General features: G+C 40.3%; 1 protein-coding gene across 4 annotated transcripts in view; it reads right to left on the bottom strand.

Moving 5' to 3' along the window:
- Window positions 1-4104: 4104 nt before the first annotated feature.
- sppl2 (signal peptide peptidase-like 2) overlaps window positions 4105-15136 on the bottom strand; it is a 47291-nt gene continuing 36259 nt past the window's right edge. For 2 of the 4 annotated variants that reach the window (XM_043721053.1, XM_043721054.1), the window contains exons 14-16: window positions 12638-12798; window positions 10668-10727; window positions 4105-7304 (exon numbers count right to left, since the gene is read on the bottom strand). In XM_043721053.1, coding sequence (XP_043576988.1) covers window positions 7107-7304; window positions 10668-10727; window positions 12638-12798 — 419 coding nt within the window. In that variant the 3' untranslated portion in view covers window positions 4105-7106. Of the gene's footprint in view, window positions 7305-10667; window positions 10728-12574; window positions 12799-15136 lie in introns of those variants that run through there. The other 2 variants (XM_043721056.1, XM_043721055.1) reach the window with 2 other exon arrangements.

Below are 15136 nucleotides of genomic sequence, written 5' to 3'. Positions count from 1 at the left end.
CAAGTTGCTGCATGGGGCTATGATGCACTGGCAATAATGGGGTCCTGGTTTAAATATGAAAAGGAACAGGCACTAAATATTCCGAACTATAACGTATTGAGGAGAAAATCATCATTGCCCTCTTGAACTGTCCTACCGGTCTCATCTTCCTTCCCACCTATCCGCTCTACTCTCTGCTCCTATGTATTGCCATCACCCCCCATCTGCATCTACTGCCTCACCTCCATCCAAGGCCCCAAAGGAGCCTTCCACATCCAACAAAGTTTCACCTGCACTTGCATCTGTTGCTCCCGATGCGGTCTCCTTTACACTGGGGAGCCTTCTCACAGAGCGCTTCAGGGAACATCTCCATGACACCTGCACCCATCAACCCCACTGCCCTGTGGCTGAACATATCAACGCCCCCCCCCCCCCACCACTCTGCCGAGGACATGCAGGTCCTGGGCCTCCTCCACTGCCACTCCCTCACCATCCGACACCTGGAGGAAGAACGCCTCATCTTCTGCTCCCAGCTACCTTCCCCCCAGCCCCACCCCCCTCCCATTTATCTCTCCACACCTGAGGCTTCTCGCCTCATTCCTGATGAAGGGCTCCTGCCTGAATAGTCAATTTTCCTGCACCTCGGAAGCTGCCTGACTTGCTGTGCATTTCCAGCACCACTCTAATCTTGACTCTAATCTCCAGCATCTGCAGTCCTCACTTTCACCTTGCATCTACTTATCACCTTCCTTGTCACCTTCCCCCGACCCCCAGATTCCTCATGAAGGACTTATGCCTGAAATGTCGATTTTCCAGCTCCTCAGATGCTGTCTGACCTGCTGTGCTTTTCCAGCACCACATTTTTCGACTCTGATCTCCAGTCCTCACTCTCTTCTATTTTGATTACAGCCAAGGAACAGAAAGGGAGCTTGTTAGATGCTGCATGCTCACTCTAAACCCCCAAACACTGAGGAGATGGAGAAGCAAATTTTAGAGAAATGTCTACCCTCCCCCACTCAACCTAAGAATACTCAAGCTCTACACTACTGAATGACTGCAAATAAATAAAAATAATTGGATATCATTTAGGACTCCAAAAGCCTAATATAGGGAAAGAAAAGAAAAGCAAAAATCAAAGGGGCAAAATATTTCTAAAATATGCACAGGAGAACGTTCTTAATTAGTGCTGTTAAACGAACAAGGAAGGGAGAGATGCTGAATCTAGTTGTAGAGAACAAATTAGGATTTGTTTTAGTGGGAGAATATCTGGAAAATAACAATCATAGTAAAATTCAAATTATTGAAAAAATAAAGAATAATCAATAGTGAAAAATGAAGAGAGCCAGTTTCAGTGATAGGAGAGAAATCTAGCACAGTTCAAGTGCAAGAACGGATTAGTTGGGAAAACAATAAATGAGAAAGGAAGGTGCAGATAGTACAGGAATACGTCAAGTATCCTCTCTTAAAGAGAAAGGTGAGACACTGGAAACTTCAGCTCCTCGCATGACAAGGAAGCAAAGGTAAAAATAAAACAAAAAGTAACACACGTCAGACACAGAACGTCACCAAAAACCAGGAAAAACCCAGATGGCCTCAGAGGAAACGGTAAGGTAATATTAGCAGAAAACAGAGAGAATGGGTGAGAAAAGACTAGCAGGAACCAAAGAGAATGGGTGAGAAAAGACTAGCAGGAACCAAAGAGAATGGGTGAGAAAAGACTAGCAGACAACATAGAAAGGAAATATTACAATATTATGGATATTACAAAACTTGACAACGTAGTAAGTGGAAGGAAGGATAGTGACAAACTTCAGGATGACAAATCACAACCCGTATTTACATAGCATTTTAAACCCAATAAATCCTGCCATGGTGCTTCCCAAAGGCATTATGTAAAAATGACAAAATACTACGTGAAATCAAATGTAAACCTTGTCCAAAAGGAAGATTTTAAGAAACATCGTAAAAGAGAAAAATGAGGTTGAAAAGTGGAGAGATTGGAAAAGCCTACAATGATAGACTGTAGAGGGATTTGGTAAAAGGTACGGAATTTAAATTGACAGATTGGTTACATGGTATGAACATGCAATTTAATGCAGTATTTGAGAAAGTGAAGCACTTAGGGAGGAACAACATAGAGACAGCGTAATCTAAGTGCGAATGAGGGAGAAAGTAGCAAATGCAGTTGAATTAAGGGATGGAGATTGAAAAATCTTTAAATGTTGCAGGAAAAGCCTATTTTCTTGCAGAAATGGGGTAGTCACCAGAAAGGACGGATCTAAAATAGTTGGTAAAAGAACCAAAAAAGACAAATTAGGAGATTTTTAAAAATCAAACAAGGAGCCTGTTGCGGTTCTGCAACTCACTACCAGAAAGGGTGTTGGCGTCAGGTTCTACATTATCCCTCTCAAGGCAACTGGATATACATTTGACGTGAACAGATTCACAGGCTTATGGAGAAAAAGGGGGTGGTTAGCTGTGATGGCTATTGTGTGGTTTAGAATTACACCAACAGTGTGGGCTTGATTCCAGCTCCAGCTGAGATAGACTTCAGACCTGTGTTCCTGAGTGTGGAAGGCAATGGCAAACCATCACTGAGCTAACCTGGGGATAGGAGGATTTACATCTGGGCAGAGCACTTGTTGAATGGCAAGTGGGAAAAGACAGAAGCTTGGGTTTAATTGGCCAGTTCTTTCACTAAGCTGACATAACAGGCTGAATAGCCTACCTCAGTGGTTTAAGATTATTCCAAGTGGTTTAAGATTGGGAATTGGCAGGGCTGAGTACAGAACGAAGTTTAATAGGACTTGTGTTTCATTTGAAAACTACTGGTATATCATCTTTTTCAAAAATACTGAGTAGTGATAGTCAAAGAGACCACCGACAAGAAAAGAAAACTCACACCTTCTTTCAATCAAAAAAAAAATGTAAAATTGAAATAGCTGAGATTATTCTTATTCAGTCAAAGCATGTGGACATGGCTGACGGCCAATTTTTACATGATAAATCACACCAGCACTCGTTGCGGAAAAATTATAACAATGAATTATTCGAAGTACTGGTGGGCAGATTAGCCCCAACTGAAAAGTCTCTGGTTATATGTTGTACTCATTCACAACATTCCCCCACGAGGTTTGAAAGTAATTGCATTGCAAATGAATAAGTTTAAAATAATATCTTAGCCTTTAAAACTAAAGCTCAGGTATGGAAAGCTTGAGAGTTAATTCTAGAGAGATAGATTTGAAAAGTAAAACTCTCCTAAATTTGAATCGAACCTTGGTCAGACCACACCAGGAGTACTTCATACACTTCTGATCACCATATGATTAAAAAATATTCTATAGGAGTGTTGGAAACAATGCAGAAAAGACTGATAAAGATGACACCAGAAATTTGTACCTATCAAAATAGGTCAAACAGGTGGGTCACTGTTCTCTTGAAAAGAGGAGGCAGAGATGTCCCATTAGAAGGTTTGAAAATTATTAGTTTTTGATTGAGTTTACAGAAAATGTTTTTGGTTGTGGGGAAGATCAAAGTTAGAGACCAAGAAATTAAATAAGGGATTCTGAATACAAATCTAGAATGGTGGGAATAGGGAACACTCTATTGCAGGGAGTGGTTTCAGATGAAAAGTATCAATGCATTTAAAATAAGGCTAGATAAAGCTGTAAGGGAAAGGAAATAGAGTTCTACTGATAGTTAGATAAGGAAAGGCAGTAGGAGTCTTGAGTGTAGTACAAATATTGGCATGGTCTAGTTGAGCCAAATGGTTTGCCACTGAGCTGAATGCAATGCAATTCCAATGCAATTCTACATTAGGTACCAACTGTTACTGCACATCCACTAGCTCTACCTCACAGGAACAGAAAAGAAGATTTGCATTCAGCAACTAAAGGTAACACTTCCACATGGGGTTAAGACAGTTCATTATACAGCAAACTTTTTAGTAACCGGCACCTATGGGACCAGTGTACCTGTTGATCAAATATTCTGGATAATCAAGGGGCTATGCATAACCGCAGTAAACCATGATTAAGCAAAGAATCAACAACCCTCAAAAAAACTATGTAAAAGCATCAAAACATGTAAAAACACACAGTAAATAATAGAAACATAATGCAGAGGGTAGACACATCACTGTGATACTTTATTTACAACATAAATACTTGGATATCACGATATATCGCGGTATTTGAGGTATACAATGTTTTCCGGTTTATCAAGAATGCCGGTTGATAAAGTGCCGGTTAAAACAAAGTTTGCTGTAATTCCCAATTGCCTATTTGAGTGATGACAAAGACTGAAAATAAACAAGCCTGAGATAGTTTAAATTGGGAAAAGGCCTATTAAATTCACTCCAATCAGAATCCAAATATTGTAAAATCCTATCCAACTATCTTGAATATGCTTTCTGCTAATAAAAGGTACATTTCAGGAGCACAATTAAACATGCTTATTGTTTTTAGAAATTGTTTTTTTTTCCAACAACCCGAAGTTCCAAGCATTCTTTAAAACATTTCTACCAGTGATCCAATAATAGTTGTACATTATTTTTGATGGGAAATCTCAGGTAGTCATGGGGCATTAAGAAGCTAAGAGATGCCAGTGTTGAATTGAGTTTGATACCAGCAGAGGTGCAAGATCAACATATAGGGGCTCCCTGATTTACAACATCCAAATTATGAATACTCATACATGACAACACAATCCCACACAGGGGTGTAATTTTAAAGATACGGCATACAAACATACGAACTTACAAATGACTATTTTATATTGTCCTGCATGTCTTCCCATCAGCGCACAAATCGATTTGCAAATAGACTCGAGTATGCCAAGGACTACTTGTATGTTCAACTGTTTAACATAATAAAATATCGGACAGGACTCCCATTCAATCAATATCCAGGCTGTTCTGAAGGAAGGTGTGTCTTCAAAGGACAGGGTCAGGTTTTGATCTGATGCCCCCAGTCAACTGACAGCAGTCGCAGTGTGGCACACATTTGAATAGCCACCTGAATGGGGTTACCCATATGGGGAATCCATAATTATGTGAAAGTCAGCATTTTCAGGAGAAAGAGAAAAACACTTGGGAGGGAGGTGAAGTTAAAAATGTTTTGCTGCAATACTTCCACTAAAACGGGGCAATAAATTAATTCCAGTGTATTGGCATTAACCTCAGATTGAGCCATTGATCTGCAATATAAATTCTTGCTTTTGTTGCAGATTGTAAAAATCAAATGAAGGCTTTTAACAAAATTGGAGAAATGTTAGCTGCTTCAAAAAGTGTTCACAGGTAAGGTATTTCCATGCAGAATTTAAAAATACTAATGATCCGAACACATTATAGGAATCTATGTTATTTTTAATTTGGGGGATGATTTGAATTAGAGTTCATGGTTTGTGCTCAAGGTCAATCATTCATTCAGCATTTCATCTAACTTTGCAGTAAGATGGCCACTGACAACATTTACTATTCTGGTTTAATTTATGAATGTTAAGCACGAGGCGCTCCACACCAGATTGCTGAGAAGAATCAACCTTTTTAAGCATTCAGCCAAAATTCTTACTAATGTGTGTTTTTATAGCATGTGAGGCTGTAATTCAAAAAGAGATTAGCAGACACATTTGCTGAGCTATCAAAGTATGTAAGCACAGGGGCAGTTTCTGTTTCTTCATCAACATGTGGAACAACATAAATAATGCAAGCTAAGTGTTGAATTAATTTAACACAGGATGAATTGCAACTCATTTCAACTGTTCCTACAATTGCCTCCAGGTTAGATGTCAGATACAGTCACAACTGAGTTTAGGAGCTAGTCAGCTTACATGGCTAGCACATGATTCATATTAACACCAACACTGTGGGTTCAATTTCCAATCTGGCTGTGGTGGATTGAGACCTGCATCCTCACCCTACGATGAGAGTGCAAGGCAATGACAAACCATCACTGACAAACACTGGAAAGATAAATGGCCAAAGATGAAGCATCAGTCAACAACAAGCCAAGAGTTTGTCTTCAGGCAGAATACACCTGAATGAATGAACTCAAGAAATGTTGTTCGGATGAGAGACTTAAGGATGGCTGGCAACTTCAAGATAATTGCCTTCTACAGTCACATTTTGGGAAAGCAAGGAAATGAGCAAGACTTTAAACAAATGCTTCTAAAGAGGTCATGTGGCAATGGCAACCTAATCTATCAAGTTCTAAACTTAAATTTTGTTCTACCTCAATGCTCTGTTAATGCACTCTGGACTCGATGGAACAAACACTTTACTGGTCCCATGTTTGTGTCACAAGCACGACTTTTAGACGTATGGCTTCTGTCATTAGAAACCCAAAACACTGATACGTACTTCGTTTAGATGATATCTAAATGATAACATCACTGATGACTAAATTCTGAACATTTAGTCTGTCCAGTTAATGGTGCAGTGATGGTCACAGGCATTTCCCCACTGAGATGTCAATTAGAAATGTACAAAATATCAGACCTTATTTGTGGAGTCTTACTTAACACTTTAAGGACATAACCACAAATCTCCTCAGAGGTCAGTAGTTTGACATTTATGGTAAAGAATAAAGTTGGTTAGTACCTCTATATTTGTGCAATGACTCTCAAACCTGCATATTACTAGTTGAACTGATAATACCCAGAAGTTCCCAGAGTGAGATACATTCAAGTTTTTTCCAACAAATCATCCTAAAGTACAAACATTTAGCTCTTCTAAGAATGAAGACCATTTCATGATGGGGATTGATAGTTTGACATTAAGGGAAGATTGAGGGAGTTCATTCTATAACTGGCACTAATGACAAGAAAGTGCAAATAGTTTGATAAATGAGAGCAAGGGTGATCACCATACAGTTTGAAAATGCAGATTGAAATTTGAGTTGGGATTGTTGCATACTTCACCCTGCTGGTGTGGGATTGAGAACAGTTTGAGGAAGGAGGTCACTACAAATTGGCCTGGAGAATTTGAGAGTTGTTCAACAGTTTAAAAAACATACTCAACTGGCATTCCACTATGTGATTCAGTTAACACGTGCAATAAAGAGCTATTCAATTTTATATAAACCCATTATCAGCATCTTTAAAAATTGTATACAGGTAAATAATCAGCATTACGACTGGCAGATCATATCTTTTGGCAAAAAGTTCTCACTGGATGTAGCTTCATTTTCATTGGCAGATCCTGTGAATTCTGCTGGTGGATTGGTCAGAGTTTCCTCCTCGTGGTGGGAAGTTGTCAGAGTGGACTGATCACAAGGCTGTGCACAGCTGTCAGAAGCCAAAGATATCGGCTGTGGAGAGAGTTCTTCCTGCAACATTCAAACGAATAAAAGTAATGGTCAGTGCGACACCATTCTAAGTCAACTAACTGTAATCAGATGCACAACTGTGGGTCACTACACAATGCAGACACTGAAGCCACAGCAAACCAAAATTATGTAAACTAATTTAACCTCTTCAATTGCTCAGGGGATAAACACTTCCAACTTTAAAGTTGTAAAGTTTAAGGTTGTACAGGCCAGAAAGTATTAGGTATCATGACTCAATCTATGCCAAACTCGCTGATATATTCTAGGTCAGTAGTTTAATGGGTCGGTACAACTGGCTCAATACATGTCAACAGTGACCACAGCTCAGTAATAAACATACTTCATTGGCACCACTTCTAAGATACCTATTTCCACTCCTGTACTAATGTCTGACATTGTTCCACAACTACTTGAAGATCATCCAAAACTCAGCTGCCAGTGTATTAACTTGCACCGTGTTCCCTGCACTCACTGACGTACAATACCTCCAGGTCAAATAAAATCGCTCAGATTGTTTGTTCTTGTGCCAGCTACCCATATTTACACTACACACACCAATTCCATTAACACGGACGAGGCCATTTCTACAACCCTCCCAGTGGTAAAGAAGTAGTTTGCACAATGTAAGTGGGGACATAGTGCCAGGAAAGCAGGACTGGAGAACAGGGAGAGAGTCATAGTCATAGAGATGTACAGCATTGAAACAGACCGTGTCGTCCAACTTGTCCATGCTGGCCAGATATCCTAAATAAATCTAGTGCCATTTGAGGAGGAGTTCTATGCCATAAAAATGGTTGAAAAAAGAGCAAGTGGAACAGGTGATAAAGATTCCCGAAAGCAAAAGGAAATAGATGCTAACTCGAATATAGGAGTTCGGACATCATGAAGAAGTTGAATAGGATGTTGCTGAGGCTTTTTCGGAGTTGTGTGTCCAGTTCCAGCCATAGACTCATCGAGATGTACAGCATGGAAACAGACCCTTCGGTCCAACTCGTGCATGCCGACTAGATGTCCCAACCCAATCAAGGCCCACCTGCCAGCATCCGGCCCACATCCCTCCAAACCCTTCCTATTCATATACCCATCCAGATGCCTTTCAAATGCTGCAATTGTACAAGCCACCACCACTTCCTCTGCCAGCTCATTCCATACACATACCACCCTCTGAGTGAAAACATTGCCCCTTAGGTTTCTTTTATATCTTTCCCCTCTCACCCTAAACCTATGCCCTCGAGTTCTGGACTCCCCTAACCCAGGGAAAAGACTTTTTCTATTTATCCTATCCATGCCCCTCATGATTTTATAAACCTCTGACGCTCCAGGAAAAACAGCCTCAACCTATTCAACCTCTCCCTATAGCTCAAATCCTCCAACCCTGGCAAATCTGTTCTGAACCCTTTCAAGTTTCACAACATCTTTCCAATAGGAAGGAGACCAGAACTGCATGCAATATTCCAACAGTGGCCTAACCAATGTCCTGTACAGCCACAACATGACCTCTCAACTCCTGTACTCAATATTCTGACCAATAAAGGAAAGCATACCAAACACCTTCTTCACTATCCTATCTACCTGCGACTCCACTTTCAAGGAGTTATGAACCTGCACTCCAAGGTCTCTTTGTTGAGCTACACTCCCTAGGACCTTATCATTTATGTGTACAAGTCTTGTTAAGATTTGCTTTCCCAAGATGCAGCATTTCATATTTATCTAAATTAAACTCCATCTGCCACTTCTCAGCCCATTGGCCCATCTGATCAAGATCCCGTTGTAATCTGAGGTAACCTTCTTCGTTGTCCACTACACCTCCAATTTTGGTGTCATCTGCAAACGTACTAACTATACCTCTTATCCTCACATCAAAACCATTTATATAAATGACAAAAAGTACTGGATCCAGCACCGATCCTTGTGGCATTCCACTGATCACAGGCCTCCTGTCTGAAAAACAACCCTCCACCACCATCCTCTGTCTTCTACCTTTGTGCCAGTTCAATTTCCAATTGGCTATTTCTCCCTGTACTCCATGAGATCTAACCTTGCTAATCAGTCTGCCATGGGGAACCTTGTCGAACACCTTACCGAAGTCCATATAGATCACATCTACCACTCTGGCCTCATCAATCCTCTTTGTTACTTCTTCAAAAAACTAAATCAAGTTTGTGAGACATGATTTCCCACACACAAAGCCATGTTGATTATCCCTAATCAGTCCTTGCTTTCCAAATACATGTACCTCCTGTCCCTCAGGATTCCCTCCAACAACTTGCCCATCACCGACGTCAGGCTCACTGGACTATAGTTCCCTGGCTTTTCTTTACCACCTTTCTCAAACAGTGGCCAGTCGTCCTGTTATAGGAAGAATATTATTAAGCTAGAGAGAATTCAGAAAAGATTTACCAGGATGTTGCCAGGAATAGAGGGCTTGAGTTATACAAATAGGCTGGAAAGGTTGGGACTTTTTCACTGGAGCACAGGAGGTTAAGGGGTGATCTGTGTGGTCATATGTGGAATAAACTTCCAGAGGAAGTGGTGGATGCAGGTACAGTTACAGCATTTAAAAGATATTTGGATAAGTATACGAATAAGAAATGTTTGTAAGGATATAGGCCAAACGCAGGCAAGTGGGTCTAGTTTAGTTTGGGATTATGGTTGGCATGGACTGGTTGGAATCAAAGGTATGTTTCCATGCTGTATAAGTCTTCAAGACTTGAATATTGGTTACTTTTGAAGGTAAGGAGCAGGTGCTCTGCAAAGCTGTTGCTGTGACAATGGCCACTTTAATTTCTCTGCTCCCTTCACTAACCTGTCTTTCTCTGAACATGTTGCACTCTGTTCTCTCAGGTCCAACCCTGACTTTGTTTCCAAACTTGCTGACAAGGGTGGTGATGTTGCCATCTGCTCTGGCACCTCTACCATGTAGAGACTGGAAGCCAACTCTCAGACACTTCTTCAGTCTCCTCCTAGATCATAATTCATTACAGAACATCAGATTCCCAGGATTATTTCTGGGGCACCTACACTATCTGCTCTACTCACTTCTCCCCTTCCAAATTTTACAGCATAAAAACCTTCACTTTCCCCATCCCATCAGTTCCGAAGGATCACATTGGATTTGAAACATTAACTGTTTTGCTCTCCACAGACACTGCCAAACCTGTTGAGTTTTTCCAGTACTCACTATTTTTATTTCAGATTTCCAGTATCCAAAGTTCTTGGTTTTCACTTTATATAATCCAGCATCAGTTTACGAATTACTAGCAGAAGGGATATTTCATATGTTGCTTCCACTTGAAGTGAATTCCATCAATGCATTAACTTTATACAAATTTTCTTGGCCAGTGTGACTTGTAACCAACTTACCAGTTTGGACGCAGTTGCAGGTGGTGAAGAAACACTCAAGGCAACATCTTGTGAACTGGTCTGAAATTTGGTTTAAAAGAGAGAGATAATATTTTTAAACGTTATATGCACTTTCAAAAAAAAAGCTCCCTTTCCTTCTCACCAAATACAATAAAGCACCTAATAGTGATGGAGACAATGTCCAACAGCAGGCAGGCTCTACCCCTCAGGTCTATTGTCAAGATTCTCTATCTCCCAATTTATAGCCCCCTCAATTTTCTAATCAAGAAAAATTTACAAGCCTTTTGGCCTTCTGTCTTTTGTTTCAAAAATAAACAGCATACTGTCCAGGGCCTGTTTTGGGAGTCCACATTAAAAGTACAGGAGCCAAGGCCTAAAAGACAGCAGACCAAATTCAGATTCAATCAGGCAGATGCACAATGCAGCACTACAGCTGACCTCAGTAGCTCCGGTAAGGCGGGGACGTTCAGTCATACTTACTGCCAAGTATCACTTACAATAAATGGACAATTAGGACAGCTTTTACAGTTCAACTGGCCCCTCAGGCAGTAAACAAGCAGAATCCACATTCTGTGAAAGGGCTGGGCACGTGTTGACTTCCAAGGATGGAAATGGGATATGCTCAAAACTTTTGAACATAAATTATAAATCATTTGAAAGTGAATTACGAAATCTTGGGGGCAGAGAGCAGCCTTTTTTGATAAACAGGCATTTAACACATACAAAAAAAATTCATCACTTTTAAGAATCACCAAGCCAAACTATTTAGAAATCCAGAATCACCTCAAGTTCCCGCTTGAACAAAATGGAGTGCATACAAATTCCCTAATGGAACACATACAACAAAGATAGTCTAATGTCTTTAAATGCAGATTGGCAGATTTAAACTTCAAAGAATCCCCAAATGTGCACAGATGAAAGTTCAACCAGTTAATACAATGCAACTGACCCAATCCGCATTCTATTGCTTGATACGAACTACAAACATCATTACGGCTTTAACTTTGAATGGCCGGAGTGAGATGTTTTGCAAGTGAGCCAAGCTCAGTGGTTGAGCAAGACATTGGAAATCCATGCAAGGCCAGTCATTAGACGGTCATGGGAACTTCAAATGTGTGATATTTTACACCTGGCTTCGCCTTAAGAGACCCTGCTGATTTCCTCACCAAGGACAGCTTTCACTATATGGTTGCTTGACAATCGACAAATGGACTGTAAGACTGCTCTTCGGCAGGTGACAACAGTAACAATTAACAATTAATCTCGAGAAACAGGAACATAGACATACAATATCAACAAATCAGTACAACTATTAGAATTGTATTTCAAAAAGGACAAACTGATAAAAATGAAGTTAAACTATTTATAAAACAAATCAAACATTAACTACAACAAAGGTCTGCTCAACCAATACCATACAATGTTAATAATGGAATAGCTCAATGGTATCATGAACTATATTCTTTTCAAAATTAAAGGTTGGGACATGGAGATTTTACAATGTAGTGCTGTACTTGATTTGTGAGCTAATTAGGGTTGTAGAGAGTTTTTATTCTGTATCTGGTCCACATTATACCTTACTGGGGAGTACTTCATGCTAACAATGGGGATAGAAGCAAAACAAATTCCCACTTCCAACCCTCAGACTCTAGCTCAATCAGCATAAAATGAACAGTAACTCAAGATATCAAAACACAGTTTCCAATAAACATGTTAGTCTTACTTACTTCAGAGGTCAATCAGACTTTGAATTAAACTGACACTTCAACAACGTGATGTTTAATCATAAATAGATTTTTCTCAAGGTTATATCAAGGTTTCAGGCGATCCCAATACAACATGGTTAAACCTGTTCATGCCAATCTCAAGATGGACCAGTATGTTGGAAAAACTGCAAATTTACTTAACTTTATTGTTATTACTTTGAAAAATAAATATCTTCTATTCACTCATATCAAACTGGTATTCACCGCAAATCCACTTCCATTCCAGAACATTGTCACCTCCTTGCGCCAGCAAGCCACACAGATGCTAGTGATCAGAGTGCACGGGACCAGGTAAAGGAGCGCTGGTTGACCCGTCTGCATTAGTGCCAGGGCAAGAAAGGTAATGAGAAGTCCAATGCCATAAGCTGTGGAAAAGAATAGACACTTGTATAAACATGAAAGATGAGCGTAAAACCTTGAAAAACTCACTGTACAGTACTCTCTTAGAACATAGAACAATACAGCGCAGAACAGGCCCTCTGGCCCTCGATGTTGTGCCCACCTGTGAACTATTCTCAGCTCGTTCCCCCTACACTATCCCATAATCATCCATGTACTTATCCAAGGATTGTTTAAATCTTCCTAATGTGGCTGAGTTGACTACATTGGCAGGTAGGGCATTCCATGCTCTTACCACTGTCTGAGTAAAGAACCTGACTGTAACATCTGTCTTAAATCTATCACCCCTCAATTTGTAGTTATGCCCCCTTGTACAAGCTGACATCATCATCCTAGGAAAAAGACTTTCACTGTCAACCCTATCTAATCCTCTGATCATCTTGTATGTCTCTATCAAATCCCCTCTTAGCCGCCTTCTTTCCAATGAGGACAGACCCAACTCTCTCAGCTTTTCCTCTTAAGACCTCTTAAATGAATGCTTTTAATATTTAATTACACTAATCTAGAGTCTGCCTCATTTCCCTCCAGGACTTTGTACACACTGCTGTGAATCTTAACTTCAACAACATCAGACAACATTGAAGAAAAATTTAAAAACAGCAAAATACACAGCTGACCTTGAATGGAACTATGTGGGAGAGCTCACATGGTTTCAAAGTGTAACTTTGCTGTCTTTTTTAAAATAGTGAGTAGAGTGGGTTCTTTTTAGTTATATGTTTTATTGAGATCTGTCTCCTGATTAAAATTTTAAAATATAAAACATAGGTACATGTTAGCCTGCAGCAGTGTTTTTTTTTGAGAGCAGTATGACTATACTATTTTCTGTAGATTGTTAAGGTGCAAAGATGTCTTTAGTAGAGCGATCTGCTCTGCCTGTCGAATGTGGGGATTAGGGAGAATTTCCATATTACTGATGATTATGTAACAGCTGTGTATTTTGCTGTTTTTAAATTTTTCTTCAATGTTGTCTGATGTTGTTGAAGTTAAGATTCACAGCAGTGTGTACAAAGTCCTGGAGGGAAATGAGGCAGACTCTAGATTAGTGTAATTAAATATTAAAAGCATTCATTTAAGAGGTCTTAAGAGGAAAAGCTGAGAGAGTTGGGTCTGTCCTCATTGGAAAGAAGGCGGCTAAGAGGGGATTTGATAGAGACATACAAGATGATCAGAGGATTAGATAGGGTTGACAGTGAAAGTCTTTTTCCTAGGATGATGATGTCAGCTTGTACAAGGGGGCATAACTACAAATTGAGGGGTGATAGATTTAAGACAGATGTTACAGTCAGGTTCTTTACTCAGACAGTGGTAAGAGCATGGAATGCCCTACCTGCCAATGTAAATCTTATCAGATCACACGGGTCAGTTGGAGCGGCTGTTAGAGGCAATAAAGTATTTACAGGAGCTGGGGATGTGATGGATGACAGTTATTAGATGGGAGAAAAACCACAGCTACAGTTCAGGTAGATGAGTTACTGCCAGGAAAGGTAGGCGAGGGAGGCAGATAGTGCGGGAGTCTCCTATGGCTATCCCCATCTCAAACAAGTATGCTGTTTTGGAAAATTTAAGGGGTGATGGACTCTCAAGGGAATGTAGCACAAACAGCCAAGTTTCTGGTACTGAGACTGGCTCTAATGTAATGAGGGGTGCATCAAGTTCCAAGCGATCGATTGAGATAGGGGACTCTCCAGTCAGTGGCACAGACAGACATTTCTGCGGCCGACAGCAAGAAATTACAATGGTGTGTTGTCTCTCTGATGCCAGGATCAAGGATATTTTAGAGACAATGCAGAATATTCTCAAAGGGGAGTGGAACCAGCAGGAGGTTGTTGCACACATTGGAACTAACCTCATAGGAAGGAAAAAGGAAGAGATTCGGAAGGGAAAATATAGGAAGTTAAGCAGGAGCTTAAAAAGGTCCTCAAGGGTGGTAATATCTGGATTACTCCCAGTGCAACGAGTTAATGATGGTAGGAATAGGAGGATAGAGCAGATGAATGCATGGCTGAGGAGCTGGTGTATGGGAGAAGGATTCACATTTTTGGATAATTGGAATCTGTACAAGGAGGATGGATTGCACCTAAATTGGAAGGGGACTAATATACTGGCAACGAGTTTTGCTAGAGATGCTTGGGGGGATTTAAATTAATAAGGTTGGGGAGGTGGGACCCAGGGAGATAGTGAGGAAAGAGATCAGTCTGAGACTGGTGAAGTTGAGAAAAGGAGCAAGTCAAACAGTCTGGGCAAGCAGGAACAAAGCAGAAAACAAGGTAAAATTAAAGTGCATTTATTTGAATGCACAAGGCC

The sequence above is a fragment of the Chiloscyllium plagiosum genome, chromosome 31 (genome assembly GCF_004010195.1).
Source record: "Chiloscyllium plagiosum isolate BGI_BamShark_2017 chromosome 31, ASM401019v2, whole genome shotgun sequence".
NCBI lineage: Eukaryota > Metazoa > Chordata > Chondrichthyes > Orectolobiformes > Hemiscylliidae > Chiloscyllium > Chiloscyllium plagiosum.
This window is presented reverse-complemented; position numbering and strand designations above follow the sequence as displayed.